This window comes from Sceloporus undulatus, chromosome 4 (assembly GCF_019175285.1).
Source record: "Sceloporus undulatus isolate JIND9_A2432 ecotype Alabama chromosome 4, SceUnd_v1.1, whole genome shotgun sequence".
NCBI classification, from domain to species: Eukaryota; Metazoa; Chordata; class Lepidosauria; order Squamata; family Phrynosomatidae; genus Sceloporus; species Sceloporus undulatus.
The window spans coordinates 184,894,084-184,910,770 of record NC_056525.1 but is presented as its reverse complement, the minus strand read 5'-3'; the positions used below and the strand labels follow the sequence as shown (position 1 = coordinate 184,910,770).

The window sequence follows — 16,687 nt, the reverse complement described above, 5'->3', positions numbered from 1 at the left end:
AAAGCTTTGCCTGGAAATTATTTTATAGCAATATTAATAAAAATGTGAAGAGAATAGTATATAGTTCCTTTATATTTAACAAATAACTATACCTGAAAGAACACTATTTTTAGGGCCCACACCTAAAGAGAGGTCTACCTGATATGTCTTATATCAATAGTTTAACTTTCTTTTGCTGAGGTATAACTCTAGTTCCTTCAGCTGCTTATCAGTTCCATTTCAAGTTGAGAAAAGTCTGATTACTTGAATATTTTAAAGGACTGACACTGTAACTATAAATAAATGGAAGTATCTTGTGTGTGTAAAATTTTTCCATCCCACACCTTTGCCAAAACATAAAATATGGAAAGGAATCTTGATGTATTTTCAAATGGAGACAACTGTGGTTAAATTAAAAAACAATATGATTATGCAATCTGAATATGTATTACAAATATAACTAAATCAAGTGCTATCAGAATGAACACTTCCATTTCAGTATTAATAATTTTGATTGCTACTTCAAGATGTCCTCAATTTCAGTGAGAAAGCCTATTTTCTATCCAATTTTAATATTACAAGTAGAGCTATCAGAGAAGAAATGTGTGGTGCAGTTAAGACACAAAACAAAGGTAGTGGGAAGATGCAAAAGATAAAATGATTCCATTTGAGTACACCAGTGAGTTTTCTGGGGGATAAAAAGCTACGGCCCTTGAGGCAGTGGTGGAAGAGGAGTCCACTTGCCCAGTATGGCCCATGCAAGTGTTGGAAGCTAAAACTACCAAAAAAGACAAAAGAAAACTAAGCAGGACCCAAGGGGGGGCATCATGGCATGAATTAAGAACCAAATACAACTATCGTATATTGTGATGACTGGTTTCCCAGTCACCTGAGGACTTCTCCTAAACTACAAAGGGTTAATCTGGGAGGAGGTACATGCTAATGAGAGATGACATCACATGCTAATGAGCAGCTACATCATAGCTGACGTAAGGCTCACTTGGCCAATCAACAGTGCCAGAGCGGCAGTTTCAAAAAGATTACAAGAGAGGGCATTAAATACCCCTGTAGGACCATGTGTCCTTTGTTCTCCATCTTGGCTGTGTTTGGGGAAACCAGAGGCTTGCCTCTGAGCAGCCGGAGGACCGGCTCTGGCATGCAGGTAGAGTTGGCAAGGAGCCAACTCCCTGATTCCAAGAACTCCACAAGGACTGCAAATCCCATCATTGTGTGAGTAGCTTAGGAACAGTGTTAGTCAGTACGTCTAGGTTTTTGTTATGTTTATCTAATAGCTTGCCTGAAATGAATATCTTTGTAACTGTGTTTTCTGACCTGCAAGGCAAGGAGGCCTGGCATGAGTGATACCTTCCTATTCTACACTATTTCTTTAAAATAAACTTCTTTCTGTTAAAGCATCTGCTATCTCTTTGCTCCTGTACACGTGCCTTAACTCGGTTACTGATTGCTCTGGGTGAGCTGGAAAGGAAACTAGATCTCTCTTTCAAGCAAGTCCCAGTGTGTGCTTGAAAAATTGACGATTCACTGGGTGGTGGCAGCGCGACTATAGGACTTCCAGGGGTCTCATTCTGCTCAACAGTGAGCGAGAATGGAAATCTAGGAGATCCTAGAAGGGAAAGGCCCCCAAGTCATCACATATATATTCTACTATAAGTCGAACTCATGTATGAGGGAAGGTTTGGGGGCCAAAATTATGGGTTTTGCCATGACCCATAGATAAGTCGAGGGTAAAACTTGGAAGGCTTCTTCAGTGTGTGTATGCGTGTGCACAGCAAGGACTCTAATCAAGACTTTTTGCTTCAGAGTTTCAGCTTTCATTTTAGCTTTCACTCCCCAGAGAGAGGCAGCTGGTGAATGGGAGAGGGACTCGATTTGTTTGTTTAACAGCAATTAATCACCTAGGACTCTTTTTGCTTGGCTCAAGGGTAAAAGAAACTGTTGTCCCAACCAACCACATAGGGAAACCTAAAGAGCTGCTATCACATTACTATACTGACCCATAAAAAAGTCAACTTATTTTATCCTTTGGGAGAGGCAGGATAAAAATAAAACTTCTTCTTCTTCTTCTTCTTATTATTATTATCATCATCATCATCATCATCATCATCTTGGGATTTTGGGGTCAATTTCTGGGCATAATTTTTTTGATTTATAAACAAGTATATAGAGTAAGTACCTCTAAATTGAAACCAAGAACAGCAGAGTCACACTGTAGGACCTAGCAATTTCTAGAGAACCTATTAATCAAATCGCCAAACAATCAAAACCGAAGAAGCTGAAGTTACAAATATGGAGGGCCAGCTGTATACAGTGGTACCTCGGGATACGAAATACCCAGGTTACGAAATTTTCGGGATACGAAAAAATCCCATAGGGAATCATTGTTCCGGGTTACGAATGTTTTTTCGGGTTACGAAAAAACTTTTGGTGCTTTTTTCGGCTTTTTCGCACAGAATCGCGGCTTTTCCCCATTAGCGCCTATGGCAATTCGGCTTACGAAGGCTTTTCGGGTTACGAAAGCGGCCGCGGAACGAATTAATTTCGTAACCCGAGGCACCACTGTATATTCTAATCTCCAAGACAAGGAACACCAGGAATTGAAGTAACCACATGATCACTGCAGTAATTTTCCATGCAAGCAAAGTGATGCTTAAAGCTCTACAGCAAAATCTTTTATCATATATGGAGCAAGAAATGCAACATGTCTGGGTCCAATAATGGAAGAGGCACTAGGGAATCATACTGCAAACATATGTTGGATAATGGAGTGCACCAAAGGATTTCAAAAGAAAATCAGCCTGTGCTTTATAGATTATAGCAAAGCCTTTGACTGTAGAAATAATGAAAAACTATGGGTTGTTCTTATAGAAATGGATGTGCCACAACATCTGATTGCTTTGATGCATAACCTGTACTTCAGACAAGAGGCTACTCTGAAGACACAGTACAGAGAAATGGAATGGTTTCAAGGGAATCAGGCTGCATGTTATCACCCTATCTGTTTAATTTTCCCAGCAACAGAAAATACCCTTCTATTTTTTCCCTGGAGAGATCCAAAGTGGCTCACAGTCTATTTGGACAGGCCACTGACATGTTGCATTCAACTGTTTTATACAGTATCCAATACTGCCTTTTTTTACTTGACTCCATCAATGATCTCTAATTTTATATGCTTTTTGTGTATATTAGGTAATTGTTTTAACACGTTGTACCTTATTTTCATTAGATATAGAGAAAGGCATAATCTAAACTTAAATAAAGTAGGAATAAAATCAGAACATTTATAGGCATAATTTCAGAATGTGAATACCAAAATAGTTGAATCGTAATCCTCTACTTAATGAAGAATAGGCCCACTGAACTAAGTAAGTCTTACTTTTGAGAATGCTTGTGCTGTAAGATTACTACTCTTCTCTTTAAATGCTTTTTAAAAAAGATTAGCTAGCAGCAACCAACTTTCTAAGGTTCAATATATTTACTACTAGAATTTGTAACATCACAATTAAGAGACAAACATTTAGAACCATCTAAAGATGTTAAAATAAAGCATATGGACATACCTAGTAAAATGGCTTCTGTAATTTTTAGCAACATCCTGAAGAATAGACTTCAACCTGGGGAGGGGGGAATACTAATTCAGTAATAGTGCAAAATGACAAAAAGGTTAACAAGAAAGGGCAGAAGAATAAAGTATGTTAATATGGTCAGGTTGAAGCCTGGCCATTAAATCTGAATTATTCCAGATGCTCTCATTAACAGGACATCCAACTTTTACTTGCTTTCTTGTCACTACAAAATATTTATGCATTCCTTTATTCAACCAGATAAAGCAATCATAGAAGTTACAATACTCACACATGAAGGGAGTCAAATTACAGTCATCCCTCCACTTTTGTGGGGGGGAAGGCCACGTGAAAGTGGAAAAACCACGAATAAGTGGGGGAAAGCACAAGGGGAATGCACACACTCCTCTTCCTATCTAAACACGCACACCTGTCCTGCCTTCCCCTGTACTTTAGCCGGCTTGCCTGAGGGGAAAAGGGTGTGTGTGTACATGTGTCCCTCTTCTCCCCCTATGTTTTAGCTGGCTGAGGGAGCTAAAGCATGGGGGGAAAGCAGAAAGGAAGTGTGTGTGCGCTCCTCTCCTCTCCCCCCCCCAATGCTTTAGCTGGCCAAGGGAAACTTCTATAAACCAGCAAAAGAACGGGGGGAAAGTGGGAGGGGCGTGCACAAGCACTTCTTTCCCCACCATGCTTTAGCTCGCTGGGGAAGCTTCTTTGACAGGCTAGGGCATGGAGTTAGTGGGATGCGTATGCATCTACCTGCTTTCCTCATCTCCCCCATGCTTTAGCTGGCTGAGGTAAGCCAGTCAAAGCACAGGGGGAGGCAGGAGAGGTGGGTGCACATCCCTCTCCGGCTGCTTGCTTCCTCCAGGGCTTTAGCCCATGAGGGAGGAGGAGGAGCGCATACATGGGTGGGGGAGAAATGTGCGAACAATCAAATCCGTGAATGTTAAACCCATGGAAGTAGATGGCTGACTATATCTCATTCCTGAAGTACAATTAGGAACAATATCCTTTAAATCCTAACATGAATATAAATCATAGCATGAATATATGTTTGTTAATTATTGTCCCTGCCTCGGTCGAAGGAGAGGCAGGTAAGAAATACATACATACACACTACTACTATTAAAACCTAGGAGTTGATTTCCAACTCTCTTTTTTTTGTAATCATAAAGGTATTTAAAGGTAAAAATTCACCTCCCACAGCTTTACAACATTTTAATAGTATTTCTAAGCCCATATATAAAAGTTTTTTCAGGTAATGGCTCAGCTAATGGCTTTCATGCTTCGATACAAAAACAAAGATATATTTTATTTACTGACAATATTGATATGCACGATATTAAAAAAATATTAGCTGTGACAGTGACACATTAGTTCAAATATCAAAAATACTCAAATTATCATGGTCTAATGCAGAGGTTCTCAACCTTTGATCCCCCAGTTGTTTTGGACTTCAGCACCCAGAAACCTTTGCCAGCATGGCCACTGATGATCTGGGAGATGAAGTCAAAAGCATCTGGAAGACCAGAGGTTGAGAACCACTGCGTAATGCAACACAGAGTGAGTTCAAGTGACAAGTGTGCTTTGAAACAATCTTTATATCAGTTGGGCTAGGTTCAATTGTCAACCCCAATTATAGCAAACTAACTGAATCAATGAGAACTTGATAAATTAAAATTTAGGTAAATCCATTGACTCAGTTAATCTCTTTTGTTGAAATTAACAAGTCTATTATTTATTTTCTAGCTATGTCTTTCCTTTTAATCAGTATAAACAGAGCTCCAAGTATGTGTGTGCATGTAAGCTGCTTGGTGACTTATGGTGACTACATGGATTTCACAGGGTTTTCTTAGGCAAGGAATACTCATAGGTAGTTTGCCGGTTCCTTCTTATGAAATATGGTCAGCCCTCAGTATCGATGGGGGATCCATTCCAGACCCCCAGGTGGATACCAAAATCTGTGGATATCTAAGCCCCACTGTCCTCAATGGTGGCGTGGCCATGCGGGCATGCCACCAATAGGGATAATGGAACTTTGCCACCCCTGCTACTCATAGCCCACCTTGCTACTCTCACTGAAGTGGATAAGCAGGCCACCGCCTCTTCTTTCTACCTACTCTTCTTCCTCCCCCTGCCTTTCCCCCTCCACCACCTTTTTTGCCACCTCTTTCCCTCCGCTACCTTTCCCCTCTGCTGCCTCTTCCTTCTCCATCTCTTCCTGCCACTACCTCCTCATCTTCCTGCTCCTGCCTCTTCCTCTATCTCTTCTCACTGTTGCCTCCTCCTCCTGCCTGAGGCTGCCACCAGTTCCTCCTCACCCTCCCTCCTCCCTCTCTTGCCGCCATCATCTCCTCCTCTTCCTCCTCCTCCTCCGCTGTCTTCTCCCAACGGGCTTGCTGTCTTCAGATGCTGGAATCAGATGCTGGATTTGCCATCTGTGGAATGCCTACAGTATCAGGTATTTATTGTCAATCTCCCACCCACATACTAACCAGGGCTGACTCTACTTAGGTTCCAAGATGAGACAGGATCTGGTGCCTTCGCATTTAGGCCACTTAAAAGTCTATTAACAAACAAATCAGTGTAAAGATAATTACATACATGATTTGGTTTCCCAGGTGTCAGTTTCAAAATAGTGAGCTGTGTTTTAATATACACAAATGGCCAGTAGCGTACCTTGTATGTTCTGCAGAGGTATTTTTATCATCAATAATTGCAATAGCCACTAGTTTTCCTAAAACAAAACAAGATACAAAACTGAATTTTGGTAAACTATTATTACACAGGAGAAAAATTTTTTTGCTTTAAAGTCTCTATCCCCAAAAGCACAGAACACCTATTAATGTAATGAAAGATGAATAAGCTTAACTGCCCTAAAAACTTTTCATTATTGTGTCAACTCTGACTTATGTAGATCATATCCTAGGATTTTCTTAACAAGAAGCTTTGCCATTGCTTTCCCTTTAGGCTGAAAAAGTGAGTTGCTCTTAGTTACCCAATAAGCCTTCATGGCTGAGTAGGGACACAAATCCTAGTTTCCCAGAGTCCTTTTCCAACACTTAAATCTCTACACCATACTGACTGAGATTAGAGTCCTTAGACTAACCATTGAAAATACAGTGCGCCCACGCCATACGCGGGCGCGCCATATGCAGCCTTGAGCATACGCGCTCAAGCCGCGGGGCGGAAGGGGTGGCGCGTCCCATTCAATTGAATGGGCGCGTGCGCCCGTTGCGCCCCGCGCGCTCCCACGCCGCCGCGCACAAGCCCCATTGTTTCCAATGGGGCTCGAGCATAGGCGGAATTCGCCTTACGCGGCGGGATTCGGAACGGATCCCCGGGTAAGGCAAGGACGGACTGTAAAAGCTCTGTTCATTCCTAACCATTAAATACTTTATCAAACTATGCATCTGAAGGATGATAATTTGGAGCAGGATAACTTCTTTTTAAACTGGGGAAACTTATTATTACAATTAGTTTTCTTCTGAATTTGTTCTATTTGCATTGGTAGCCAATGTGGTCTGATGTATATTTTCAGTAAAATCAAGGGTTATAGTGTTTATAGAGATACTACTATTTTTTTTTTGCCTGCATGGAAGGATGACAGAATTTTGCTAGTCTCAAAAGCAGCATAACTTAAAAAAGCCTAGCATTTTTTATTTCCATGGGAAAGGACCTCTAGAACATCCTTATCAACTGTAGTGCCAAATAATGTGGGTGTGCTCAGCATCATTACACCAAGATTCAAAGGAGGAGATGTTTATGTGTAGAAAACAGATATTTACACAACTCTCCAAAGAATCTGGGCTATATGAGAAAAGGCTTCTTCTGTATGTTGTAACTCACATCATAAAAATATGAACTATGACTCAAGTTTCAAAACATCTTACCTGTATCTCCAAGTTCATAGAGTATAAATCCATCTACATTCAGGTACCCCTGAAATCTTTCTCTGGTTATCCAGGATGATAAATCGCCATCTTCATATTCTTAAAAGAAAAAAAAAAAACCCAAAAGATAAATAATGAGGAAGGGAGGAGATGTTCTTTGCTTTTCATATGTATTTATGTTGTCAAGCTTCTAACTCACATATCCGTATTGCTAGCAAATTCAGGCCTGAATCTTGTTAGCCACAGACCCCACAGAAATAACTGGATTTAACCTACATTTTGACTCATTATTCAACTATCAGTTCAATAGGTGCAATCTAAATGGGGCTAATGAACAGGATTCACACCAAATATCAATCCTTATGCAGCCAAACCACTACTGTTTTGTCCCAAGAGCAATGCTATGGACTTTGGGTGTAGTAAGGCCTCTGGCTCTCAGGAACACAGCCTGAACAAAAGACTTGTCCACAACTTTCTTAAGTTTTCAAAGGTTTTACTGGTTACAAACACAAATAACATGAAATTGATCTCTTCTCTCTCAATAGTCTTTCTTAAATACCTTGTTCTCTCTTTTTTGTGGGTTTTATCTTTTTTCTTCTGTGGACTTTATCTTTGTCAAAGGAAAATACTCTCTCCAGGTCTGACTTGGCTGAAATCTCACTACACAGAACTGTAACTAGCTGGAGAGGTAGTATAAGACCCTAGGATTTCCCACAATCTTTGTCTTTCTTAAAGCTATAGATCTCTATTTCCCCTCCTAAACTAATACATAGGAAAGCCTATTATAATCTCAACTAAATGTCTCAAGAACATCAAAGATGCTCTGGAGGCATGACAACTACTATCCATGGTGTATGGGGACTCAATAACTGAAGATGTACAACATATATCAGAAGAAGAAAACCTTATGGTAGTGATAGATCCAAAGTAGACTCAATGTGGAAGAGTGGGCATGGGTAGCCACAAACACAGAGACAGTGGGAGGGAAAATGGGATGGCAGGAGATGGGGAATGGAATTGACTTGAAAGCTTGTAAACTGCAACTGATCAGCTGGCAGCCAGGGAGGCAAGGCAAACTGATACAGAGAAAAATAGGACCACAAAAGTAATACAGAGAATAACAGATGGAGAGCACAATGTAGGAAACCCAAGTTTTGCATTTGGGATTGGACACCAATATATGCACTCTATTCCAAATAAAACCCAAAATGTAGTGTCAAACAGAAAACTACCTGCTTTTTTTGAACTCAGCTCTTATTTAGTGGGGACAATTTAAGAACTTTCAACTCCAGGTGTTCCTGGATGAGGTGGACTATCTAGATCCGCGTCAGTCTTGTTCCAGGCCTGTCTATGACAGAAAAGGCTTTGGTCACCTTGGTGGATGACCTGCGCAGGGAACTGGACCGGGGGGATGTGTCCCTGTTCGTTCTACAGGATTTCTCAGTGGCTTTCGATACCATTGACCATGGTATCCTTCTGAGTCATCTCTCAGGAAAGATCTTGGACGTATTGTTTTAGAGTGGTCCTTTCTTGGAGGGGTGTTCTCAGAAGGTGGTGCTGGGGGATTCCTGTTCAACTCCTTGGTCATTGGCTTGTGGGGTCCCTAAGGGATTTTATTTATTTATTTATTTATTTATTTATTTATTTATTTATGGTATTTATACCCCGCCCGGGATTAGTCCTGTCCCCTATGCTTTTTAATATCTATATGAAACTGCTGGGAAAAGGTGTCTGGAGTTTTGGAGTAAGGTGTCACCTGTATGCCGATGACAACCAACTCTATCACTCCTTTCCACCTACTTTAGGACAGAAGCTGTTTCTGTCCTAAACCAGTGTCTGGCTGCTGTAATGGACTGGATCTGAGCAAACAAACGGATGCTTAATCCAGACAAGACAGAGGTGCTTCTAGTCAGCAGCAACAAGACAGATCTAGGAATAGGAATTCAGCCTGTGTTAGATAACACTCACCCTTAAATCTCAGATTCGTAGTGTGGGGGTACTTCTGGATTCAGCCCTGAGCATGGAAGCCCAGGTTTCAGCTGTGACCAGTACTGGGTTTGCTGAGTTAAAACTAGTGCACCAACTGCATCCATTCTTGGAGAAGTCAGATCTGACTTCTGGTGGTACATGCCTTGATTACTGTAATGCCCTCTACGTGAAGTTGTCTTTGAAAAGTGCTCAGAAACTTCAGTTGGCCCAAAGACCTGCAGCCAGGTTGTTAACTGGAACTGGATACAGGGAGCATACAAGTCCCTTGTTGCAACAGTTCCATTGGCTACCAGTTCATTTTCGGACACAATTCAAAGTGCTGGTTTTGACCTATAAAACTCTATACAGCGTGGGTTGAGGTGATTTGAAGGACCGTATCTCCCTTTACGAGCCCATTAGGGTGTTGAGATCATCTGGAGAGGCCCTTGTCTTTGTCCCACTGCCCTCTAAGGCTCGTTTGGTGGGACAAGAGAAAGGGTCTTCTCAGTGGCTGCTCCCAAGCTTTGGAACTCCCTCCCTAGAAAGGCAAGCATGGCTCCATCACTTTTATCCGTTCAGCAGCAGATAAAGGGCCCAAACAGAAGCTACTTTGGGTCACTTTGGAGGTATGCTGTTTATTGACACACGCATCTTAAAAGTCCTTAGGATGCATGCATCATTTAAACTGTATACCTCCAAAATGACCTGAAGCAGCTTTATTTTGGCCCGTCTGTTTGGGCCTAAAAACATCCTTATGCTGTCAGACCTTTTCAGTCTGCTAAGGGTTGTGATTTAAATGCTCTGTGTTTTAAATTTTAAGGTTTGTATTTTTAACATGTTACATTTTAATTCATAACTATTTTAACTTTTAATTTTATATTTATACATTTTAATGTTGTGCTGTTATTAAATTGTATTGTTTTTTAAATTTGCTGTTAGGCACTTTAAGTTCCTATGTTGGAAGAAAGGTGGGATATAATAATAATAATAATAATAATAATAATAATAATAATAATAATAATAATGTGTAAGTCATTGTTATATCTGTCACTTACAGAACATAGGCAATATGTTATGTTCTAAATACTGGAGGCTGAAAATAGGAGGAAAGCAGATTTGGAATTGGGAGTTAAGCAAATACTACATCACTTTGAGGCAACAGCCTACCTAAATTGTTCTCTTAGGCCTGTTACAATCGGGCACCCTAGTACGTGACGAGCGTGTACTAAAGTTAGAAAGGGGCATCACTTCTTGATGCCCCTAACCCTAGTACGGACCCAGACCATACAAAATGGCGGCGCCCTATACAGATGGGCGCCGCCATGACTACGTCGCCACCGCACCACCTCCAAACGGTTGTGACGTCATCACACTGCGCGAGGGCGCCTAGAGCGCCCTTTCCGCGGTGTGAGAAGGAGTTCCGAAATGGAGCTCCTTCTGCGGTTTGCATCGCTGGCGCAGCCTTTAGACGGCTGCGCCAGGGACGCGAGGCCGAGCGGCCCCTTTCTCCTCCTCCCCACCGCCATCGGGTGTCCTTGGGGCATGAAGCCCCAAGGACACCCCTTTCCAGGCCGCGGGGAAGCGGCCTTTTGCTGCTTCCCCGCAGCCTGGAAAGTGGCAGATCGGGGCCTCGGAGGCTGCCATTGTGGCAGCTGAGGCCCCGATACAGCGGGGAAAGGGCCGGTTACAGACCGCCCCAAAGGGGCGGTCTGTAACACGCCTTAGACTTTCTCCCAGGCTGAATCTAATTGCATTCTAAAAACTAAAAAAAAAAAAAACCTTCATTTTTCTAAATGATCCAACTTAGTGTAGGAAATCCTTGTCTCTTATTTTTGTTTTCTTTTTCAGTCACCTCAGCTTTAGGCTCAGATAATATATGGGTACAACAATACACAGAAAGATCTGATTGCAGGATTCTACTTGCTACATTAAAATTGCAAGTTTTTATAAAAATAAAATTGATACGTACACAATCTTTCCACATAGTATTATGTCAAAAATATTTTGGAGCATGTTTCAGATCTTCAATAAGCAATACTATATTTTAATCATATTAATACATACTAACACATACATATATAATACATACTATTAACTGAAATTGTACTTTTTGAAATGAAATGTTGCTCACTCAGCTAACAATAAACCAAACAGCAGTGGAAGGATAAAGACAAGAAATTTTAGTGGCTTTCAGTGGCTTACTGAGCACTTATGCACAACCACTCTTCACACCTTTTAATCAATTATGTTTTATGAGCCAATGGTGTTAAACGATATTTAAAGAATCAGGATAGACCTTAGCAAAGCAGTGTGCACCATGGACTTTTCAAAACACCTGCTTGTAAGTAACATCCTGGTGATAGCAGATGAACCTGATTTGAAGGATAAGCTGTATCGTGCCTCATGTGTTCATCACAGTTGGTGCTATTTCTAAATCCCTAAAGATGAAAGGGCCATCTACAGCCAAGTACAGTTTTGGCAATTTTGAAGAATAATGAACCTGCACATACGTTTACCCAAACTTTTAAGGGGAACAAATGCTACATCTGAGGAAGTAGGCTGAATTCTACAAAAGTTCATGCTGTCAATTTCTTTCTTTTAGTTAGTCTCAAAGGTAATACAAGATCTCTCCACATACCAAAAGTAAAACATATGCATCTTACTGGCATATTACTATTCTCTTAATCTATTATGCCCTTGAACATACCATCATATACAAAATAATCTCCATCTTTAAAGACAAGAACAGCAGGCATCTCAGAGGGTGTCACAAACTGAAAGAGTAAGATATTGAAAAAGATGAACAAAATCATTTAATTTGCGAACAAAATGAACTACCTGCATACATCTATCTTTCCCACCTCCTAGTCTTCTGTAGTTTGTTCATAAATGACTACAAAACACATGGAAGAAAATGAATTTTAAAAAATGCCACAGATTGATTCCCTGCATAAATGTGCAGTAGAACTTCTACCTAGTTGGTCTCTTTTCAGATGAAAACATTTACAAAGGAATAAGATAAAACTTTTGATTTTTAAGTCTGCTATAGCCACTGTTTGATTGATTATTTTAAAGTATGTTTTAAACTGTGAATTGTTCAATTGTTATTTTAGGCGGGGTGGGATACTGGGATTTGGGACTGTACTGTTTTAACCTGTAAGCCGCCCCAGTTGTCTTGGACAGAGGGGTGGGATATAAATAAAAAATTAATCATTTTTATTTATAAATATACAATATGCATATAAAAATTGGGGAGGAAAAGACCTCATATATATTGCAATGGATCTTTCAAACATTTCAGTTCAATAATATTTCTGTTTAATATCTGACTAAACAAAGAAAGAAGTTAGTGTGTTATAAAAAAGGAGCTAATTTAGTGGAGGGGGGAGACTATTGAATGTCAAACATTGAATATTTAACATCTACATTTAATAAAGTGCCCATAACATGTCTAGAGCAATTTCAGTGTATATTTTTTTCTAATAACATGGAATGAAAAGTGAAGCCTTGCCTTTTCTATTCTCTAGCTAGCTTGAAATTCTTTTCCCCATTTTTCAAGCTACAAGTCCTGAACTTTTTTTATAAAAAAGTAGCACAAAGCAGGGAGGGGAGGGGGGGATTCCCCAGACGCACACAGGTTAGATACTCCCTAGAGCAAATTAAAGGAGACTCTTAGCAAACTATCTTCCTTGCACTTAAAACCCTAAAGCGTATACCCGAGTCAACAACGGCCCTGTTCCAGACAGCCAAAATAAGTGCTCGAGTCACAGTGGAGGCTATTGGTGTTTCAATGATGCCTAGCGTCCTAAGAGTCAGAAGCCACACCAAAGCACGCTAGGGCTGGAGAAGCATTTTGGCTTTGGTTCGACTTCTGACTCCTTGGACGCATGCCATCATTGAACACCATACCTCCACTGTGACTGAAGCAGCTTTATTTTGGCTATCTGTAACAGAATACTTAGAAACAGTATTCTTAGAAACAGAAACAACTAAAGTACACTGTCTCAGAACCTACAACATACTATGAACATTCTACCCCATTGTCTTATGGTGTCTCTCCCTTTAATTACTACCTAATGGGAAAACTTGTCCACACTGCAGCCATATCATGATAGGATACTAACTTCTATAATTATTATTTAGTGCATTGTCCTGTATAGCATATAACCATACAGTCTCTTCCTTCCATTTTCGTGACTTTGAGTCCACGGTCTCGGTCCTCCATGGAGCAGCAAATGTGGAGGGTAATTGTTAGTTGTGTGCACCCAGGCGTGCAAGTCATTAAAGCCAATGGATAGAATATGTGGAATTTCCATTTCGTGCCGGGGAGGGGGGGCGGAATGGATTTCTGTGAAAATGGAGGGAACAACTGTTTACAAATAGGTATGAAAAAACGTTGAAGGTTCCCTTTGGTGTGACTCTCTTTTTGTTGTTTACGTAGGGGAGGTTGCTCACCTCTGTAATAAGCCAAAGAGTTGGCACTGTCAAAGATGCATTGCATGATCATGTGGCCAGTATGCTGCACGGAATGCTGTTATCCTCCCCCCAAAGTGGTACTTATTTACTACTTGCACTTATACAGTTTTGAAACTGCTAGGTTGGAGAAGTGGGACTAGTGACGAAGCTAACTATATCAACTAACTTGGGTCTCAAACTGTCAATCTGCCCAAACCTTTGCAGTCATCAGAGTTGGCGTCTTAACTGCTGGTCTCTGTGTCCCTCTAATATAGGTGAATACTCCAGATTAAACAAAAGTATTTTGATCCTGTTGCTGATACAACGTGCTTACTAATATTTATGTCTGCTTGAAATGTCAGTTATTTTTTCTAATTATTTTTTTAAAAAAACACTTAGTTTTCAGGGCATGCAAATGACACCATGAAAACAATCGACATACAATTATTTGATACCACAAAAAAGCCAATTTTGAGGTTTTGTTGTTTTAAAGGAAGGCCTACCCTAAATCGTAATGAGCTTTACATTAATTCCCCACAGTAATAACTAGCGAAAGAAAACATCTTTTACACGCTTTTCCACACTCCAGAAAATAAAACATTCGAAACCAATGGAACTGTCATTCTTCCCATTCTGAGATTTTGTAGTTTGGTGGGTATTCAGACTGGTTGCCGAGAAGCACTGCCACGCACCAACTACAAATCTGAGGATTCTTGGAAGGGTCCTGTAGTTAAGTGGTGTCCAACTGCTTTATTTCTGTAGTGTGGAATGCCCTTAGTTGCCTTCAAACGAACAAGTCAGAGAGACCATCCAATTCAAAATGCCAAAGGGAAAGCTTATGAATGTAAATGTCAGCATCATGGTGCCTTCAGATAACACAAATTAGTGATGAAAATTCCATCTGCATTGATATTATTTCTATCCTTAGCAAACAGATATTAGTACATTATTGGTATATCTCGCCTATCCACATTGACAAATAACTATATAATGAATAATGTTATAATGGTGGTCTTCTTAATTGGAGACAAGCACAACTTTCCTCACCCAAGGGAGCTTGTTGCTGTTTTACAACGGTAATGATGGCTCATCACTTGTGTCGGCTTGATGTGTTTTCAGAGGGGTAATGTATTGCACCTTAAGTATTTCTCTTGCTGGCCATGTTAGGTACTGCAGCTTGGAGTGGCCAGCACGCAACATCTGGAGGACCACTATTTGCTCACCCAACATAACAATAAAAATAGCCGTAGGAGTGGTAGCACATTTCTTAACATGACATCACTGTTACTTCAAGCACATTGTTAAATATTTACCTTAGGTAGTATCTCTTCTGAGGCAGAAAAAAAGTTGTATAAACAATTAGTTCGGAAGCAACTTCTATGTATTTTTCCTGTGGAAATACAAATGATATTTAAACATGTTCTCATCTCATAAATATTCTGGATTACAAAACAATACATAATTGGCATTTATGTTCCTGTTACTCTTCAAAAACATGTTCTAACATGGAGGGGACATCAAAAGTGACTTTAAGTTCTATATAACATTGGATAGGATTTTGATTCCTTCACCAATACCACATGAAAGGGTTTGTAGTGTTTTTGGGCATTCTGGTCATATATGAAACAGCATGATCATCCTGTTACACAAATTGTTACAAATATGCAGGCATAGTTGCAGCTTATACTATTTTTGTATATAAGCCACCAGACTATTTTTCTCCTATCAACTTTGTAAAAACCTTTTGTTTCCACTTTATTTAAAAAAAACAAAACATCACTCTATTCTTTTATCACTAAAATGTGTCTAATTCCTTACATTGTACTTATTCTGAATTCAACACAGTAAACTGGTATTATAAGTATATGTATAACACTATACAATACATTTAGTGCTCACATTCCCACTATTTGAATAGTTTTAGGAAGCATGTGTTAAAATATACATTCATTTGGTACTGAGCAATATAAAAAAAATTAAAAAATACATATTTAATGATATATCAGACCTTTAATGGGGATTCCCCACCAACGTACAGAAAAAATACACGATGCCTCTTTTGCACATGCACAAACATCTGCTGGCTAGGGAGTGGTCGGATAATAGGTCTAAAAAACAGAGGAAAACTATATAATTGTTAGCAAGACAAAATCATGGAGCATCTTTTTCAGTAACTTTCCTGAGTTTTTGTTGCCAGTACACTGGTACCCCGGGTTACGAAATTAATTCGTTCCGCCGCCGCTTTCGTAACCCGGGATACTTCGTAAGCCGAATAGCCCATAGGCGCTAATGGGGAAAAAGCCGCGGCTGCGCCGCGGCTCCATTTAAAACAGCGCCGGGGATTTTTCGTAACCCGAAAAAACCTTCGTAAGCCGAAACAATAAATCCCTATGGGATTTATTCGTATCCCGAAAATTTCGTAACCTGGGTATTTCGTAACCCGGGGGACCAGTGTATTGCCAGATAGGATTTCAAACTAGGGTAGTTATCTTTAAAAAACAGACAACAAACACTATGCAGACATTAAGCTGCTTTACAGCATTCTTCCATTGCTAAGGAATTTGCAGTCAAAGACAAGCAAAAGCCATAAAAATATATAAACTTTATGTTTAATACAAGTATGTAATTTTTAAATGTATAATTTTAAAAATGTTTTTTAATGCTTTAAAGACTAGTGTGAGATACCTTTGATCATTAGTTCTTACTATAAGTTAGGACAGTACTTCTTAAACTATCTGATATGCCCCAGTGTATCAGGGACAAATAACGTATTTGTTCCCAGAAGCTTTGTTTCTTTCACCAGGGACC

General features: G+C 40.0%; 1 protein-coding gene across 1 annotated transcript in view; it reads right to left on the bottom strand.

The window, feature by feature from the left end:
* Positions 1-16,687, bottom strand: part of TMX3 (thioredoxin related transmembrane protein 3) — a 36,932-nt gene that overhangs the window by 7,960 nt on the left and 12,285 nt on the right. The window contains 7 exon segments of the mRNA XM_042464043.1: positions 3,558-3,611; positions 6,243-6,300; positions 7,457-7,555; positions 12,132-12,198; positions 15,193-15,227; positions 15,230-15,269; positions 15,888-15,987. Coding sequence (XP_042319977.1) covers positions 3,558-3,611; positions 6,243-6,300; positions 7,457-7,555; positions 12,132-12,198; positions 15,193-15,227; positions 15,230-15,269; positions 15,888-15,987 — 453 coding nt within the window.